Source organism: Fundulus heteroclitus, unplaced genomic scaffold (assembly GCF_011125445.2).
Source record: "Fundulus heteroclitus isolate FHET01 unplaced genomic scaffold, MU-UCD_Fhet_4.1 scaffold_371, whole genome shotgun sequence".
NCBI lineage: Eukaryota > Metazoa > Chordata > Actinopteri > Cyprinodontiformes > Fundulidae > Fundulus > Fundulus heteroclitus.
In genome coordinates, this window is record NW_023396783.1 from 102,949 (window position 1) to 122,322 (window position 19,374).

At 38.7% G+C, this 19,374-nt stretch overlaps 1 protein-coding gene across 3 annotated transcripts; it reads right to left on the reverse strand.

Moving 5' to 3' along the window:
- Positions 1-2,299: 2,299 nt before the first annotated feature.
- LOC105915414 (phospholipase A2, group VI (cytosolic, calcium-independent)) lies at positions 2,300-19,069 on the reverse strand. Of its 3 annotated transcripts, XM_036130699.1 has the most exons (18): positions 18,811-19,069; positions 17,649-17,858; positions 15,685-15,865; positions 14,357-14,544; positions 13,568-13,664; positions 13,171-13,353; positions 12,675-12,783; positions 10,555-10,677; positions 10,084-10,168; positions 9,610-9,773; positions 9,372-9,522; positions 7,746-7,882; positions 7,417-7,494; positions 6,461-6,615; positions 6,315-6,366; positions 5,880-5,995; positions 5,642-5,715; positions 2,300-3,404 (listed from the first exon to the last, which is right to left on the reverse strand). In XM_036130699.1, exons 1-18 carry the CDS (start codon positions 19,026-19,028, stop codon positions 3,266-3,268), a joined length of 2,460 nt encoding a protein of 819 aa, XP_035986592.1. In that variant the 5' UTR covers positions 19,029-19,069; the 3' UTR covers positions 2,300-3,265. The 3 variants fall into 3 exon arrangements, with proteins under 3 accessions (XP_035986592.1, XP_035986594.1, XP_035986593.1); XM_036130701.1 differs by lacking the exon at positions 10,555-10,677; XM_036130700.1 differs by lacking the exon at positions 7,417-7,494.
- Positions 19,070-19,374: the final 305 nt, after the last annotated feature.

Sequence of the window (19,374 nt, forward strand, 5' to 3'; positions counted from 1 at the left end):
GGTAAGAAACAATCATTCCCATAGCGATGCTTTCTAGCAAAGTAATTGAAAACCTCCAATCAGACACTGGTAAACTCAAAATTTGCGATGAATTGTCTCAGATATCCTGCCATGTGCCATTTGGTTTCATTTGAGCAGTTATCGTCATCTTCAGGACTTCCATCATCTGTTTCTTGCCAAGTGATATGCTGAAGTACTACCTGAATTCAAGAGGAAAACATTGATTGTGTTGTTTAACATTTCTATTCTGCAGGTTTGCAAAAAAATGTCTTAAATAAAATGTTTGATGAAACGGATGAGGGATGCAAAACCATAATTCTAGTAATTTAAAAGTTACCTCTGGACACAGGGATGGTTCCTCTTTTGGAAAAAGGAGGGGTACAGCATCTGGTCGCCCAGTCACCAGTGTCCATATTCGGGTTTCTTTCAAGCCTAGTCTAAGCTGCTTTATCTGTCTTGTGACTCGTCCAAGAACCTATTTAAAATAAATAGCAATTTTATTTCTAAACTCGTGAAGGTTATTGCATAACCAGTGCACTGGTAATCAAACTAAAAACAAGGATCATAGCCGATACTAATGTGTACACAAAAGTTTTAATAATTCATGTTGCACTGAAGACAGGAAAGTCAGTAGAATTAATAGCCGATGTAAAAGGATGAGTCTTTAAAAGAAAATCGTTGAGTTTTAGAATATGCTAAAAAGGCATGTTATTTAATTCATAGCTACCCAAACCCGTGTTTTAAATCAAGTTGTAAGATAATTTATTGACTTTCATGCGCAAAGAAAAGCAATACTACAGAAAAATGAAAGCAATAAACTCACCGTTGAGTTAGCGTTAGCTTACATGACCACCTCTGAGATGCTGGTTTTCCTTCAGTGCGGGTGCCAGGTCACGTGACTAAGAAAATGTAACGGGATTGGCTGGGTGTTGGACACCACAATCCATTGCTAATGTCTGTGACCTGAAGTAACCCTTCCCTTTTTACACCGAATTGAAAGACTTGATGCAATTTAAGACAGTGAAATGGAGCAAGTTGAATCTCAGGAGGCTGAAAATATTGAGTTTGAATTTTGAAAGGTTGAAATTTTTTATATGCAGATTTTTTTTAACACTGAAAAATTCAACTGAAAAATACGGACGAAATCGATGGTTAGAACGTATGAAACACTCCACACGTATATGTATCTGTCTTTTATGTGAGGTATGAATGGGCCTTTACTCCGACCCCAAAACACCTGCCAGACAGACAGTACTGCAGCCAAGATTGACTTCAACAATATTTAACTTTACGAAATACATTAATAATTTTTTGCTAATTAAAAAATTTCATATTCAAAAGCAAGTTATGTTTTTTTCTGATAAACCTTGAGCAATTTTATTAAACTTTTTAAAAATGTAACATCCCATCCTTTATTGATTTTCTATACTGGCTTTTCCCTACAGTTGTGACGTCAAGCCGTATCTGATGGGGAAACCCAGCTTGACGTCACACAGGGTCGTGGGGGCTGTGGACTCCAGTCTCCAGTCACTGGGCTAAGATTTAACAGTTTTATTACACTTCAAAAAAAGCTAAATAATGCCTTTTTATAAACTCATGGATTGTGATAATTAATTGTTGAGCAATAACGGGCAAAGCAGAGACTGATTATTGTAATGTGCGATCTGTGTTAAACTAAAATGTATGACATCATAGTGTTGGTTATGTGTCCTGAATTGTCCAGGTTGTGGTGGTCTTGTATGATCATAGGATTAATTTATACTGAATGTGACAGGGAGCCAGTGGAGTTAATGTTCAGGTGTGAAGTAGATGATGTAATGATAAAAGCTGCTGTCTTTTGTACCAGTTATAGTTTATGGAGGGTTTTCTGGAGGACAGGGAGCTGAAACTGTAAAGTGGACTGTGGACCAGTTTTGCTAAAGTGTGAAGGAAGAACTTGATGCTACAAATATGAAAGTTAACCAGGTGATGTTCTGGATGTGGAAAGTGAAGGAGAGGATGGGAGGCTGTCCAGGATGACGCCAAGGCTCTGAAGCTGAAACGTGGGACAGAGACAGGAATGGTCATTGCATTTGTAAAACTACCAGATTTGGTTAAAGTTGACTTTGCACAATAAGCAAGTGAGGGAACTAATGTGGCATGATGTCCACGGTCCTGGGAATATATGGGCTGATTCGAAAAGTTTTCAAACTGATTATTTTTGCTTTAACCCATGCTTTATGGTCACAGGTTTCAAAATGTAGAGAAAACTTTTAACAAAATAAAGATTTTTGATAACAAAATCAGTCAGTAACACATCTTAGGTCAGTAGTAATATAATTTATTACCATATAAGTAATCACGTCATTATTTGATAGAAAAAAAATACAAAACAATTATTCGACTTTGTTATACTTGTATGTTTTGCAAGTTTTACGTTCCATTACATTTAGGTCAGTTTACTTATGTAAAGGTTTTTACTTCACATATGTTGGATCAGGACAGAAAACACTTGGAAACAGGTAGTAAGTTTGGTCTTCGCTCTGGAGGTTGCTTTAATAATCCGTCTAAAGTTAATTGCATAACCTTATAAATGTGTGAAGTCAATGGGGAATATGTGGAAAGAGAAGGTTACCGACATGTAAGGCAGAACTGGTAAATGATCACAGCTGCTCTGCGGGATGGTCTAGAAAACCCAGTGGTATTTCAGAGTCACTTTTGATCATATTGGCATGGAGGGAAAAAGTATAAGGAGTGTGTTTTAGGTGTTTGGGTGAACATTTGAGGGGTTAAGGAAGAGGTTGTTACAGTTTTAGTCCAAATAACCCCAAACTGATTAAAAGTTTTTTTTACTCTTATTGCGTTTAAGAAAGTGAAGAGAGGGAAGCAGCAGCAGACACTGACAGCAGCTCATTTCTGTCCAGTTTTCACCCTCTGTGTGTATTCACACGCAAACAAAAGTACAAACGCCTCTGCATTAGTTCATAGAAAATCTGTAAACCTGGTAAAGTGGAGAACGAGGTCAGTGATTAGGTCAAATGATGCTACATGTCTTTCTTCTTGACAGATCAGTATTACGTTTTCTGTCAGGTTTAAAACGTCTCTTCGTTTGCATTCATGTCAGTAGAATTGTGGAAGTAACAGTGGTTTTATTTCTCACCATCCCAGACCCTTCAGGAAGCCCCACAGTTTAATATTGTCTGAACAGTGCTAGTTCTTGTAGACTGCTGAATATTTTTAGACTTTGCTTGTGGGCCCTCTTTATGATTTCCTTCTCCTTTCGGCCTCACTGCAGCATTTTTGCAAGAGACTGGAGGACTTCTCTTTTCTCGAACAGGTACATCTGAGTTTCCCACAGCATGTTCACCAGAACTTCGTCGCTCACTTCATCCAGCATCACCTCCTGAGAGAGCTGGGGGCTCAGTCTGCACGACAAAGGACAACAAAAATTCATAATTGCAAGATTCTTCTCATATCCAGATAAAACTGACAACTGGTTAAACTACACTCTATTAATTAAAAGTTATTTAGAAATTACCACTAATAGCCAGAATGACTAAACCTTTAAAGTTTGGGTCATATATATGTTTGCTCCAAAGATGTTATAGGGCCTTTTTTTACAAGTCAAGGTCAGGTTTATAGTTTCTATTGCCCGAACAGAACGTTTCCTCATCAGATGCATGCCATCTACGCTTCCAATCACACGGCACTGCTGTAGGTCAGAAACTCCCACTCAGTCCTGTTTCACATGAGCATTTGTCAATTATCTTTGTAACATTGAGCCAAACGCGTAAAACACTGCCACGGGTTACTTAACGGTATTTTGAACATTTATTAACTGAACTGAAAAATATATTTCCCCATTAGAAATATGATTATGCCTTATTTTTTAAGCAAAATAACAGACAGTTCATCTATGCGGCTGCTGTATGCCGGATGCCCTTCCTGACGCAATCGAGTTTCAAGCCCAAGTTCCCTCTATCAAAGACGTGGATTTAGCCTGCTACACCACTGAGGGACTAAAACAACAGAATGGTCCGCTTAATGTTGAATATCAGAATTATTCGTAGGATTACTAAGTACCCATTTTCTACGTTTACTTTTAAAACCTTTTTTGTCAAGTTTAAATAGTAAAATATGTTGCAAGGTACTTTCTTTACGAGTGAGGCGCAGAGTAGTGAGTGAATTAGGAGATTTTATCACTGAACAGAACAGGAAGTCGTATTATTCTGCTAAGAAGGATGTTTCTTCTTAATGACACATAGCCAAACAGCAAGAGAAAGGAAGAGGTAAAGTTATATCTATTTTGTTCGAAAATGAACCAATGTTATGAAAATGTTCACTTGGAAGTCATTATTATAAAATGATAGCAAATGATCTACATAAAACAGCTAATTCATCAAACATGAACATCCTTGGCTAAAAATTAGGTGCATCATTTTGCAGTAAAATATGTTCATGTGGCGCACCAGCTGACCAAGCTGCAGTCTGTACCTTATACACCTGGCTGGATTTTACTACTCATTACATGACATAAAGACGGTTAATAAGACTGGCCTACCAGACCACAAGTCTACAGCCTCAGCAATGTCCTGATCCCCATGCAGCCTTATTAAATCCATTCAGTGCACTAAATACAAACAGTTGCTGATCATCCTCAACACATCTCCATCAGATTCTGCTGAGCATATTTCTCTGATCAGATGGACTCTGGAAAGCTGGCGGTCTGTCCTATGCGCACTGTGTACTCCTGCTGCTTCTGCAGCACTTTGTATCATTTTGTTGCATCAAACCCATTCTGCGATCCTTCCCCTTACAGCGGTTCCCAGTTACTGATTGTCCCCTAAGGCGAATCAGGGCCATAATATTGTTGGGATGACTTCCAGCTCTTTAATCTGAATTGTGACCGTTCAGATGATCATGAAACATGAAGGACATGTGGAGAACAAGGGTAGATTATGGAAGGAACAGATGATCTGAAAGGATCTTCAGTCTTTGGAGCAAGAGTGTCGTTTAAGTCCTTATATTTGCATCTTAATTGTAACTCAAGTTATTTTTATGTCAATAATCTACTTGTGGTTTTATTATACTTCATTAAAAATACTCTTTAAAAAATATATGTTTCTAATTATGAATTGCAATCTCATGTGATGTGTCACTTAAAAGCAAAGGACATCGAGGGCAATCCAACAAGCTTTTATTTAGTTTATTCAACATCATCCCGAGTATAGAACCTAAACCTTCATCTGATGGAGCTCAGTAATGCATATATTACACATGAACTAATGATTTACTGACTTTATAGCAGTGGTCTCCAACTCCAGCCCACCAGGGCCGATTTTTAGATGTGTTTAGATGCGTTAGATCTGCTTTGTCACATCATAGTAATAAAATTAGGTCATTCCTATAATTCTGTAGAGGTTGACTCATGAGGTTAATCAGCCATTTGATTCAGCTTTATTGGTCCAGATACGCACGTTTAAGTAGCACAGCATTAGAGTAGAGTTTTGAACCCCTGCTGCAGAGGCGTAGTAGAGGAATTTTGGGGAAAAAGGGAACGTGGTTCAGCCGATATCGTAGCAAAAAAGGAAAGCGGGTGACAGAAATTTCAGTAAAACGAAAAAAAAAAAGAAGAAAATCAGCATATTCATGATCAGCTGACCTTTGGTAGATGGTGTCGATCATCTCACACCAGGCTCTAGCCCTGTCCACTGCGCAACCATCAGAGTCCGTACACTGCACATTCAGAGAGATTTCAAATTAGGGACAACAACAAACTATTCAGAAGGTTCTGGTTATCAATTAACCGCAGTATCAGATGACTGGTCTCAAAAGAAGGTAAAGAAGAAAACCCTAAGAGCAAAAAGATGAGAAATGAGCATAAAGAGTGGTGTACTCACACAGTCCACCAACATCTTGCCCAGCTCCTTGGCGCCTACGAATGTCTTGGCCAGCTCCAGAGGGTTGGAGGGCCGGAAAACATCCACAGATGTCACCACCTCCTGAGGGGGCTTACCTGGAAACACACAAGAGCACAAATGACTTCACTCAGAAACCGCAAAAACTAGGTTTTTATGGTGATTAAAAAGGAAGTGTAAGTAGGTCTCCCTTCCTGAAAACAAAAACTGATTTTCAGCTTTAATTGTATAATGTAAAAAAATACATCCCACTCTAGAGCAGCTGCTGTAAAGAAAGCTAAGGTCTTACTAAATCAGACATAATGACTTTATATTTAAAGCATAATTTGCAGATATTCATGATGGATACAAATAAAAGTTTCAGCGTCACAAAGCGAGCCTTCAGCCACATATTTTGCCGTTTTCAGTTTGACCCACCTGTTCCCAGAGAAACAACTATACCCAGCTTCTTGACGTCCATCTCACGGCCCTGAGAGGGACAAGAAAAAGGCACCTGTAGTCCAGCTCAATACGTTTTTACGCATAAAGCTCAGTCAGCAACACACAGCAGGCAACTCCACTACCTCCGCCTTTAAAGACTTGTTGAACTGGTGGATTTCTGTCATGGCGTCGAGTGTCGGGTTGTTGGCCAACAGCCCTCCATCCAGGAAGCGGCCCATCGGTCGGAAATAGGTGGGGGCAGCACCGCTGGAGCGGGCAGCTCTCCAGACGAGTTGTTCTGACACACAAAGACAAAGATCACATTAAGACAAAAGAAGTTCTGCATAGTTTTTTTTTTAATGAATCTGTAGATCTAGATAACGAAATGTCCTCTTCATACATCGGCTACCACAGCTTAGAAACAACGTGTAACAGAGTCTAAAGAACCACTTTTGTGGTTTCAGCAGCCATAACGGGGTTTCCTCTGAGATCAAAAGAACATGATGGGAACATGATCTCACTGCTGCAGTTTGACTTCTTGGCTAGGAGGCCATTTTAAAAAGTGCTTTAATGTTTTTTATCCACATCCCATTGGGATTATTGTTATTATTATAAATGTGCAGCATGGATGCCTCGCCGAACACAATACATTTAGGAACTGTTGAGTACTCTGATGTATTCTTAGTGCAGAAAGTTTAACATAATTATAAAAATAAGAGGAAACAAAACTGTAAAACCTCCTTTATGATGATGATACCACTTCTCTTTTTTAGATTTACATAAACGTCTTCTGTAATCCAACCTGGACTCATTGGTGTGAAATGAGTGGGTTGAACAACCTTATAGCAGCATTACAGTTTTATACATGTCACCTCAAACAGAAGCAACTTCCTGCAAGTTTGATACGTGTGAGGATAAGAATAAACTTAGACACAGATTACCATTTGAGTAACACCAATTTAGTTTACAGAATTAAAAAGAAAAACTCAGATGTTTAAAAAGTCAGTAAACTGACATGACGGTAGACGAGTAACATTTTAGGGTCTTCGTTATGGAAGATTTCAAGACTCAACTTTCTCGTGCTTATTTCTCCACACACCTTCGTCTGTCACCTTCCTACGCTTTGTGGGCGGCTCCTCTGTGTATCCTACTACCAACACTTCCTCATCCTCCCATCCTGCAACAACAACACGGCTCGCACTCAAACAGCACAACTGGACTTGTCCGTTCATTTAACATGGCACAGAAATTTTGGGGGTTTGCAACAATCCTATTGGCTTGCTTGCTACAAGGAACTGAGAACATGAGAGCGGTTTGATGGAGAAGATTTCAAAACCTTATTCAGTGGGAGAACCGCTCACTCTGCTACCATCTAGTGGTGTTAAAAGTCTGTGCAAGAGTGGTAAGCCATTTTTAAAGTCCGAGTACCCTGTGGGATGGTCAGAGACTTGAAGGTTGCGGAGGTGGAGTATGCGGGCTCCCTCTTCAGAGATGGTGGGTTATAGTTCCTGAAGATATGGAGCTCGCCCGGATGTCTGTCCGCTAGCACACTGGTCACCATGACCCTGGACAGACAGAAAAGAGAAAACGGGTTTAAATGCTGGCAGATTCTACAGAAGGAGGAGATGTTTAATTATGAAAACAGATCTCTTAAGTCAGAGCTGAGAACTGAAGGGAGGAATGTTGCAATTCCCTTCAAAAATACTGAAAAATGCATTCTTACCCTTATAGAAACAATGCCTTATTTTGGCTTTAAAATGATTCTGATAAAGCTAATTGTCTAACATCTACCTGCAGGCTGGTTGTGTGTGAATGAATAAACAAATAAAACTATGGAAAGAAATTATTTGTAAATTATTTTTACAAAGAAAGTGTGAACGGCTATGTCAGTACCCCTTTCAAAATACTTAATAAGTGCAATGCTGTTAAGGCAATTTTGCAATAAAGAACTAGTAAAAAACATTATTGTACAAAAAATATTCTTATTTTTGAAGCACCTGTCAGAATTGAAATGAAAACAAATTGGTAACATAAAATGTTAAATTTTGGCCAATAATGGCTAAATCACTAATCATAACCGCCTGATGTTTACACCGCGTGTAAACAAATGTGTAAAAGGTTTAAATTTCCAGCAACTCATGAAATTTACAAGAGACTTTAGAAAAAAGAAACTCAAAGTTGCATAAAATAAGCAGATTTGGCAACAGTAAGCGCGGGTCTGTTATGCTAGTCTCTAGCATTCTTGTAACTACGGAAAGCGCAGAGGGTTAAAAAACAACAAACAAAAAAAAAAACAACAACACAGTCGTAAAGCGCTGCGGGGAAAATCACATTAGTGAACGGTGTGTGTTTTGACGCATGATTAATGCCGACAAAAATGTTGTCGCCATTATGGTCTAACAAAGTCAATGCGTTAAACTGACAGCCCTAGTGTGAACACTTAATGACAATAAAGGATTCTTGATCTGTCACATTTTGAATCATAATTAGCTCCATGTGATCAGCTCCATGTAAGGGCACTATTGTCAGAAAAAAAAAAAGTCAAACTGAAATGAATAAATATTAATATGAATAAAATATTCTTCTGAATGTGATGGACTGGTGTAACCCCACGGCCTACAGACAGTGGATATTGTTCTGAATCAATATTTAAATGATTTGTCTTCAATGTACAGTAAAGAATATGGGATTCCCTTAAACTTTGTAGGTTTTTAGTTATTTTAAAGATATTTGTGTGCTGTGTTAATTGTGGAGGGGTACCAAGACTTTTGTCCATGTCTATCGGTTTTTGGGTTTTCTTTGCCAATTCTCACGAATATATTTTCATTTGGTGTAGTTTAGACACCAGTTAGCAGCTGCATTTGGTTTATTTTCTTGAGCATAGTGCTGCTTAGTATCAAATATATAATTATAACCAATAGGAATCCATGAATAAAAGCATCGGCTCATTAGTTGGTTTAAGGGGATTCGTTTTATTTTTGTAGCATTTTTATTTCAAGTACTCTTGTGTCGTTTTCTGGAATGTTCTTTTGAATGTAACATTGTGATGTGAACCTCGGGAATCTGATGTCTGTCATCTTGGTGTTTTCTCCAAATTCTTTCTTCAGAAAGTCTTCCAGTGGAGCGGATTCATAGGGTCGTGACCCTTTGAACACCTGCTCCTTCATTCTGAAGTACAAGCAGCGCAGGTACTCCATGGACTTACCTGCACACAGAGGAAGACAACATTTTAGTCCTGATGATACAAAAATGCTGAGAAGGTGAAAAGGAAAAAAAATAAATTAAAACACACCATGGATTATTGCTAAAGCAAGGATGCCCCCTGTGCTTGTTCCAGCTACCCAGTCAAAGAGTTCCCTGGTCGGCCGTCCTGCCTCTTTCTCCAGAGCGATCAGCATCTGGATCAGCACCAGACCTTTAATCCCTCCACCATCTAGACACAGCAGTCTGTCAATCCTGCAGGACAGGAGGAGGAAAATTCGGTTCAAACACTGTTAACGGTTATAAATAATATAAAAATAAATAAATGACATACTACATAGAAATTATAATTAAGAGGACATGAATTAAATGTGCTATATATGCTTAAAGACACATTGCCTAGATGAGAATTCATACTCCTTTACATTTGACAGGCAGCAACCACAAATGGCAGACCACGCCTATTACTAACTAACATCCGACCGCCGAACATCCAGCAATTAAAGTTGTGTAAATGGAAGAAGAAAAAAAAAATCCATTCCCTCCAAATAATTCACAGGCTTACTTTTTTTTCCCCATTGTTGGTCCATCAAGTTCAGATTTGCCTATTGCTCCTATGGCAGCACCAACAAACATGATGTCATCGAACCCTGCAAAACAACAATAGAAGCTGTTAATCATGATAACAACAAGCTGTCAATTTCCTGAGCAAATGATAAAGAAGAAGAGAGGAACGTCCTTAAGCCAGTGTCAGCTTTATTTATAATTAATTGATTGCTTTATTTAACAGACTCGTGGTCCACAAAGGACAAAGGTATTTTAGGATCATTCTAAAATACAAAGTTATCAATTATGATACTTTTTAACTAAAAGAAAACACACTGATAAAAAATGCTCATCATTTAATACAATTAGATAAACTGAATAAAATGCTTTTGAGTAATTCTAAAATCCTGATCATAACATGTCTACAAGGAAGAGACGGTGAAACAGTGCGCACCGACGGCGCTGCCAAGCTTAGGGATGGTGGTGTTACCTATGCCTCGAGCCTTGGTCTTGTTTGAGAATGGAGGAGGAGGAGGACTGCCGGGGGAAGGAGGGAGGCAGCGCTGGACTCCTACACTACACAGCATCTCCAGTAGTATCTTTCTATTAGGACCTTTCAGGTTAATGCAGACAAGCAGGCATGCACACATGCCACAAGCAGAGGAGGGAAGAGAGAGATTTGGATGGAGAGATACACAACAGAGAGAGAGAGGAGGGGGTGAAAGAGAGCGAGCGGAAACACATGAAGACTGTTAGCAATTATCATGCATTTTCAAAAATCAATAAAAAGACAAGACAATCAATTTAGCATCTTTTCTAACTCGGAACATGGCCACATTTTACTGGAAGCTTCTTTATGTGTAAACAACAGACCAAGAGAAACTAAAGTTTAGGAAAGATATTATGCCAGGATCATTTGAGAGACATTATTATATTCCACTAAGTTCCAGCATTTCTTTTTTTGCAATCCATATTTCACAGCTTAATTGTTTGATTATACACAAGTTTTCCTACTCACCAGCTATGAAATCTCTTAAATAATCACATCCTTTTAAATTAGTTTATGGAATATGTGTGTAGTGCTAGTACTTTCTTTTTTTACCTTCACAGTTTTATCATTATATTTATATTTATCATATCTCTTTATATTATAAAATGATCACTTATTTGATGCGGTGAATGTTGCCCATTTGTGCAACCAAGATAAAGGAATCTTGTTTTTATGAAAGTTTATCATGTTCTGTTGGTGTATTAGTTGTTATTTTGGTGTTTTATGCTCTGTTTGCTCAATTTGTAAGTAAATAAAGCCCTCTGTGTTAATTTATAACAATAACTAAAGTACAACAGTGCACATTCGCAGCAGGAGATAAACCAGGAAGAAGGTAATGCCTAGCATCTCCCAGAAAATGAAGAATGGTCCAAGATCCAGTGGGAAGAAAAAATAAATAAAAAAAAATAAATAAAAAATAAAGCAAAAAAAATATGATTCCAAGAGGGAAAAGACTGGAATGTCGTTGGGAATAAAATATGAACGTTGGTGTTCACTGAAGCAGACGCTAAACCTGCAAATTGCTCAGATGTGACCGCACAGTTGATTGACGTGAGTAAATGTTCTAATATGAGGCTCTTAAAGTTGCTGTAGATCTGTGTATTTAATTAATAACGATTGGTCTTCGATCACGCCGAGCTGCCGCTTTATTGTGAGGCATTGCAGAGGGTCAGGCATGGTCCTGGATTATTTAGTAGTGATTTATTAATTAAGCAAATCTACTGCCGGTAGATGCTGCCACATCTCTTTATATTTGCTCATCGCGCCCAGTGCTGGATTCTATTTAGCCTGAGAATTGACCATCAAAACACTATCAAGATGGAGGCTTTGTGTATGTATATATATCTTTATTTTATCATGATCACCCGGTTTTTGGTCTTTTTTTATAAGCACATAACGTGCCTATATACCTTGGTGGAGGATCAGTAATGCTGTGGGCCAGTTTAGCTTCCAAAGGCTTCAGGAACCTTGTTAGGGTCCGCAGCATCAGGGTCGCTTTTAAAATACGACACTTTAAATAAAAGAGCTGATGGCCTCTACTACTGAACTAACAAAACAAATAAAAATAGGTTATCATTGGATAAATAAGCACTTATGGTCCAAAACATATAGTCACATCCACCAGTAGTCCAATAAACTGTGACTTTAGACAAGATCCAGGCTCTATTTACTGTAATGTGACGAGCTTCTTAAAGGCCCTTGAAACCTTGTCAAAGTGCATGATGTTATGAACTCTCTGAAATAGCATACAAACTACCACAGTTAAAGAACGTCTAGATATTTTACCTCCAAAGATTTGCTTCTTTATTGAAAAACTACTATTTAAAATGCAGTAATTGCACCGGACTTGGTTAAAACCTCTCCTGGAAATTTTCACTTGTTAAACATGCAGCTCTCTTGTTATTTACACTGCAACCCATGCTTATAAGTAATGATCAAATGACCTCTATCATCTTAGATGGGTTAGGGATAACAACTTATTTTACTGTTAGAACCTTTTAACAAAACCAGGCTAACATCGGTCACTTGAAAGATACAGTTTATCGGCCGTTTTCTCTAACCTTTGCTGGTGCGCGCAGCGATCAGCCCAGGCGTTTCTCCCAGGTCGTTGTGGATCTCAACATCGGCTCCAAACACGATCAGACCCTTGATCAACTCCATGTGGTCCATCTAATGATAACAGATACAAAACAAGCTGAATCATCATTAATATTTTTAGGAAAAAACTGGAGATTTGCAGCACTGAATTTATTTAATTTAATCATTTCTTTATACAGCTATTCTCAATGACATCCGAGATCTAATTTTCAAGAGAGACCCACTTTAAAAGAACAAAAAAAAAAAAAAAAAAAAAAAAAAGGATTAAAAAAAACCTACAGATCAATTTATTTATGCAATAAGTTGGGTCAAAACTTATTTTGATACCAAGTAGCTTAATGATTCTTTTGACATTGATCACTGTGGAAATAATTTAGGCACGCTGCACCCCAATAGGCTTGGATATTTTTGTTTGATGTTGTGGTTCCCACCGAAAAGAGGCGTCTCTTACACACGAACCTTCATAGCGAGGTGCAGAGCTGTATTTCCATCCTGCCCCCGCAGGTTGGCGTTGGCCCCGTGGGTGAGTAGCACCATGGCCGCCTCAAAGCGACCCTTTCTGGTCAGAATGTGGAGGGCGCTCTCTCCGGTCTTGCTGAGGTAGTTTATTTCACAGCCGCGGTCCAGCAGCATGCGGCACATCTAGCAGAGGAACAAACCAGAACAGACACCATTTCCCACAAAGTTGTTCAAGCTTCATAGAGACGTCTAAAACCTTGGAACAATTAACAACATATTTCCCTGCCATCAAATCAAATAATCTAACAGAAAATAAAAGCTATTGCATTATAAAAATGTTATTTTAACAGCTGATTGCAGACGTTAACAGCTAAAAACTGGGTGTTGAAGTAGCTACCTCGCCTGTTTTAGCCCAATGCAGCGGCGTCCCTCCGTACACACAGTCTTCAGCTTGGAGTTGGGATGGGTCTGCTTTCAGAATCTCCTCCACACAGCTGACAAACAAGCAAAAAAAACATTAGCACATTATCTCACATTGACAAAACTGAATCATTCATAATTTTTCGTGCTTAATGCATACACTGCGAAAAGGGAACTGAAAGTAAGTCAAATGTTCTTTAAATGATTTGTCCTTGAGATGAGCAGGTAAATAAGATCATCTTCCAGAGGAATGAGCATTTGACCCCCAAAATAAGATATACTCCACATTAAGATGACAGAGATGAGTTGTTCCTATTTTAAGTGCAAAAATCTTATTCCATTGGCAGATCATTCAAACTTGCCGGCTCAATCAAGGACAATTTTTTATTTACTTTTAGTTCCCTTTTTGCAGTGTAGAGAAATCCTTTCTGGCAGTTTAAGCAGATTCTGGGCTGTTTAAAAAGCTTGTCAATGTTTTTGTTTTTTTAGTTAAAACACTGTTTTTGGAGTATATAGGGGAGCTTTAAAATTAAGCTCTACTCTTAATGCATATATGATATTCATAAAGCAATAAATAAGATGAAAAACACTCCTTTCTACTGATTCAACTCTAAAGCAGGTCAGTGGAATAACCAGGTTAACCACTTCCCTCCTGGAGACCACGTAGTCCCTAGTATCACAGGGAAAAAAAAGACAGACAGCCTTCGCTGCCCTGATCATCTGTTGCAACAAAGGCTGCCCCTTCGATAGCATTTACTTCACTCACCCCTTCTCACTGTATTTCATAGCAGCGTGGATAGGATTTCCTTGACTACCGGTGACGTCACACTTCGCCCCACCCTCCAGCAAGGCTTTAACGGACTCTACCCGGCCCAGGCGACAGGCCACATGGAGCGGCGTTTCTCCGTTGTTGTTGAGCTCGTTCACCCCAGAGCACAGCCGTGAACAAAGAGCCTGGATGGGACAGTGTGGAGGAAGAAAGTTAAAAGAGGCAAGCTTGTTTAATTCCAGGCTGTAAAGCAGGGGTTTTAACATTTTTCTAGTACTTTTGAGCGATATCAGAGACAGACCAAAGCCAAATCTTTGTTTCTTGTAAATCTCCGAACTGCCGATACATATTTAATTACAGCTAGCAATACTAAAACGGCGGTCTCTATGAGTATTTCCTAAAACATAAAGCAAGGAAATCAAGAAATGTCGATTAGAGACCAAAGTTAGAAGTTGAAAATTATAAAACAGAGCAACTTTGTTGTACTCTGTTCAGCATCACAATCAGAAATTATTTAATGTCACTGTACAAAAAAGCACAACAAATAATCTGCTGGAAGTCTTTGTTTCTCACAAAGACTTCTTTCTTGCAGCCTAAATGAACTGCATGATTCCACAGTTAGAAAATCTGGTTTCCAGACTTCTGTTTTAAAAACATTAATAACACTAATAATTGCTAACATGTCATCTTCACTCAGTAAGAGCACCCACACTGAAGAATGTTTGTCAGTTTGACCTGTTAGCACTTCATGCTTCATTTACCGACTGGACCGGCCCCCCGACACGGCCAAGCAAACTGAAAATCACCTGATTCTAAGCCTGTCAGTTTCTCGGTGCATTTCAACTACTTTTACCAAGAACTAGCAGCGACCACCGCCCAGATTCAGAGCCTGTGTGCACGTGTCCAAATACTACAACAAACATGCGTGTAAAATTCACTACACACAGTTTACCCAAAAAAAAAAAAAATCAAAAAAAAAATCCAATTAAACTAATGTGTGCCTTGATCTGCAAAGCTCTGTCCAGAAAAGCTTTAGTTTCTATAGATACTATATGTTAATGGCTGTCACTAACAGGCATGTGTCCTGAATGGGAAAGTAACATGAAATTGCTTTAAAAGATTTGGTGCATCAGCTTGCCATTTAAAATCCTTTCTTTTTTGTTCTTTTGAAAACTATATGAAGACGAAACCCCTGGTAAAACATGGTTAATGTTTTCTTATATGGTATACCTTCATTGTGCAGCAACACATTTCGCTGACTGCAAACAAAAATCATCAATCATCAGCGCAGCTCCCAGGCCAGAAAGGTCTCCCTTCAGTCTCACCTGGATGATGACAGGAGAATCCTGCTTGGAGGCATAGTGCATGGGGGTTTCTCCGTTTTGGTCTTTGATGTCGGTGCGGGCCTGACTCTCCTCTAATAGCTCTTTCACACATGCCAAGTCACCTCGTTCACACGCCAGGTGCAGAGGAGTCTGACCCGATGCATCTTGAGCATTGATCTGGCTGAGAACAGAAATTTGACATTTCAAAGTACAACGTTAGAGGATGACTTGCTTAAAAATGCTCCAAACCAGGCTGACATTTAAACTGACATTCCCACCTAGTCCTCAGGTTCATTACATCTACAGGCAATGAATGCAGGTTTGTTGAGCTTTTAGGTTTGTTCGCAGACTTTTGTTGTAATGACATAGTGCACAAAAGTACAAGGAGATTATGAACATATTTCTCTGGTTTGATCCATTCAGAATATTTCAGTCTTCCAGTTGTAAACCTTGGGAAAAAAAAAAAAAAAAAAAAAAAAAAAAAAAAAAAGCAATTTTCCAAATCAAAAGCTGAATATTTGAATTTTCTTTTAAAGACGTTTTCTCACTGCATTTACATTTCTCTGCAGAAAAAAGAAAACAAAAACAGGCATTTAAGAGCCAGTGCAAGAGCACATATAACACACAGTTGCTAATGATTTAGAAGCTAATGGACTTAAAGATGTGTGTTATGACAGATTTCATGAACAGTAGTTTTAAATTATTAACAGTACTGCCTGCATGTCAGTAGGCATGATCATACTAGCTGCTAACTATTCCCGTTACTTTTGAAAAGAAAAGGGTTACACATCTTCACCTTTTCTTCGTGTAGCTGGGTATAAGTGGAAAAAAGCACAGCTATTAAAATTGGAGCCGTGACTGCTCCTGCTGTAGAGAAGTCTGTGTGGATGTGTAGTGGGAGTCAGGACTGTGACATAAAAAGGTGGATGAGATGCGACATGACCGTGCAGACAGACACTGCAGACACTTTGAAAACTATTGGATACGCATCTCATTTACTACAGCATCTGGAACTGACTAACTGTATTTTTTTTGTGTGTGAAAAGAACAGAATTTGTTCACAACAGCATGAAACCGTCAGATATGGGTCACATATAGGCAAAAAGATTGGATTTGGGTTGCATTTGCCCGCTGTGTGAATGTCGCCTTAAATTAGGGATTTTTTTCTCGATCTACGCTTACTGCAAGTTGTGTTGTCCCTCAAGGGTCCATTTTAGTGCCAGTTTCCTTTACACTATACAATCATTTGGATTCAATTTTATTGTTATGCAGATGACAACTAGATTTATTTTCACATGAACTCTGAAGATCCAACACCAGCAAGAATGAATCTGCCTACATTAAGGAGAGAAAAAGCTAGAGGGCAAATAAACTTATATGGCTAAATTAAAGTAAGTCAGAGATTGTTATTTCTGATTAGCCAGATACATATTTAAACATTGCATTCTAATTTGATCCAAAATGTCTAACCATCCAGCCCAGCCTGAAATGTTAGTGTTGTTTTTTGACTGCAAATTGTGTTTCCGGATTCAAGATTCTTTATTGTCACCGCATTTTACTGTGGTGAAATTCTTTTCAGGACATACTCTGGCTTAGAGTACACACAGAAAATTACAGACAATAAACATGTGTACAGCTTTTTTTTTTCCTCTTTCACATCAGAGCGTGCAGAAGATAAAAAGATAAAAGATAAAAAGTCCGTGTCAGAGTTCGAAGGCTTGATATCAGTTCGTTCTCAAGTAATATGAGCCATAGATTAGTCCATCCTTCATGAATCACAAGCAACGAGGTAATAAGGTGTTTTGGTGCAATGATTGTGAGGCTACATTTACAGAAATGTGCAATTGATATTCCTGAGAGAAGAGTGTGCAAATCAGCAATAACAGTACAGTGATTGTAACATGTGATGGACTTTAACATATTTAACGTTAGGATAGGCTTTATACAGAAACCAAAACAGTTACCTTTGGACATAGTTATGTTTGAGACATTGCCTCATGCCAGTCTCCACAGCTATGTGAGCAGAGCTCCAGTCGAGATGTTGGCGGATGCAATCCACGATCGGCTGCACTGTGTCAGCCTTCAGGGGGAGAATCTCGTAGAAAGGTCGAAGTTTGAGGGCGTACTGGGGGAACAGGTTCATGGCATCTTCCTCTGATCCCACCTGAAACAGCCTGTGGACACCTTAGAGGTTACACCTAATTTTCCAAGAAGTGAAAAACGAATCCAAACTTCGCCCAGAGGTAATGTTGTAAAACTAACCAGTTTGACTTCTAAGAACAGCACATCTAAGAGTAAGACTTTAAGAGTCTCTAAGAATAAAGAAAGAGTAAAACTTTCTTTTCTCTGTTAAGAGAATTATGTGTAAAATTTCCTAAGTAAACAGAGCCTTGCAAAAGCATGTCCAACCTGTTGAATGTTTTCATATTTTATCATGGTAAAGTCACACGTTTCAATTTATATTATTGGAATTTTATGTGATAGATCAACACAGTGTAATGCATATCTGTGAAGTAGAAGGAATGAAATGCAGGGGTTAACATTGTTAGCAAATTAAAATCTGACTGTTGCGCTGAGTTTTATTTAGGGCTATTAGAGGAAAAGGGGTTGCATATCCTTTAACATTTTTTTGCTGCAAAACACAATTCCTGACTACTAGGTATTGTTTTAAAATGTCCATTTTCCATTTCCAAGTTATCACAAAAACAACAAGGTTAAAAGTAACAAGGTGTGTTAAGGGTTGGGAATATTGCTGCAAACCACTGTATGGGTGTTTCAGATATAATTGAGCAGTAGCAACAGTGGAGCTTTAAAAACACAGACAGCTGACATTGTTGGAGTGGTTTAGACATTCAGAATGATATTAATTGCGTAGGGAACACTTGTAAAAGCATGCATTGGAACAGAATATTCTGTGACTTACTCCACCCGTTTCAATTAGTTGAGGTCATTATAAAGCGTCCTTTCAGTGATTCCATAACCTGTTTTTCTGGTCTCTAGCTGAGACAGCAACTCATACGGAGGTGTTTAACAATGGTGGTCAATAGTAAATTAAAAATAAATAAATAATAAACACAGCCATGCGAGATGAAACCACAAACTTATACAGACGTGAACTATACTGACCTGAGAACCACATTTGGCGACTCAGTGGACATGAGCACGCAGTCCCATGACTGACATTGTGTGTTTTTGTACAGGACCAAGCGACCCTCCTGCTTCAGCAGAACTTTGCCTCCTCCTCCGTAATCAGACAGGGGCACGTCTCTGACCCGGTAAGGGTTTGTGAAGAGGGTCGACACGGAGGAGACGGTGTCCTGCAGCAGCCGGCCCAAGAACTGCATCGTTGCCTTAAAAGAAGGACCTGTTAATTGACAGAAGGCAATTTGCATTATCTGTGATCTGTGATCTCTGCTCAACAACACATGCATTGGTGTCCCTCTGTTTACTTTAGCAGCTCTGTTTTCTCAGTGAACGCCTATGGGATTCTTGTCATCATGAATGATTTATTTGTCCCCTGGGCAGTGAGGTCATCATTTAAGTGGATCAACAAGTTATGCACGGGATTATTTCAAGTTAGGGCATCTTATGCTGTTCAGTTACAGCCTTTTTTTTAAAAGCAATGTAATGGCCTACATTTGCAAACAAAGAATTTAAATGTTGTGTTGATGTTTTAATTAGTAGGGCTAA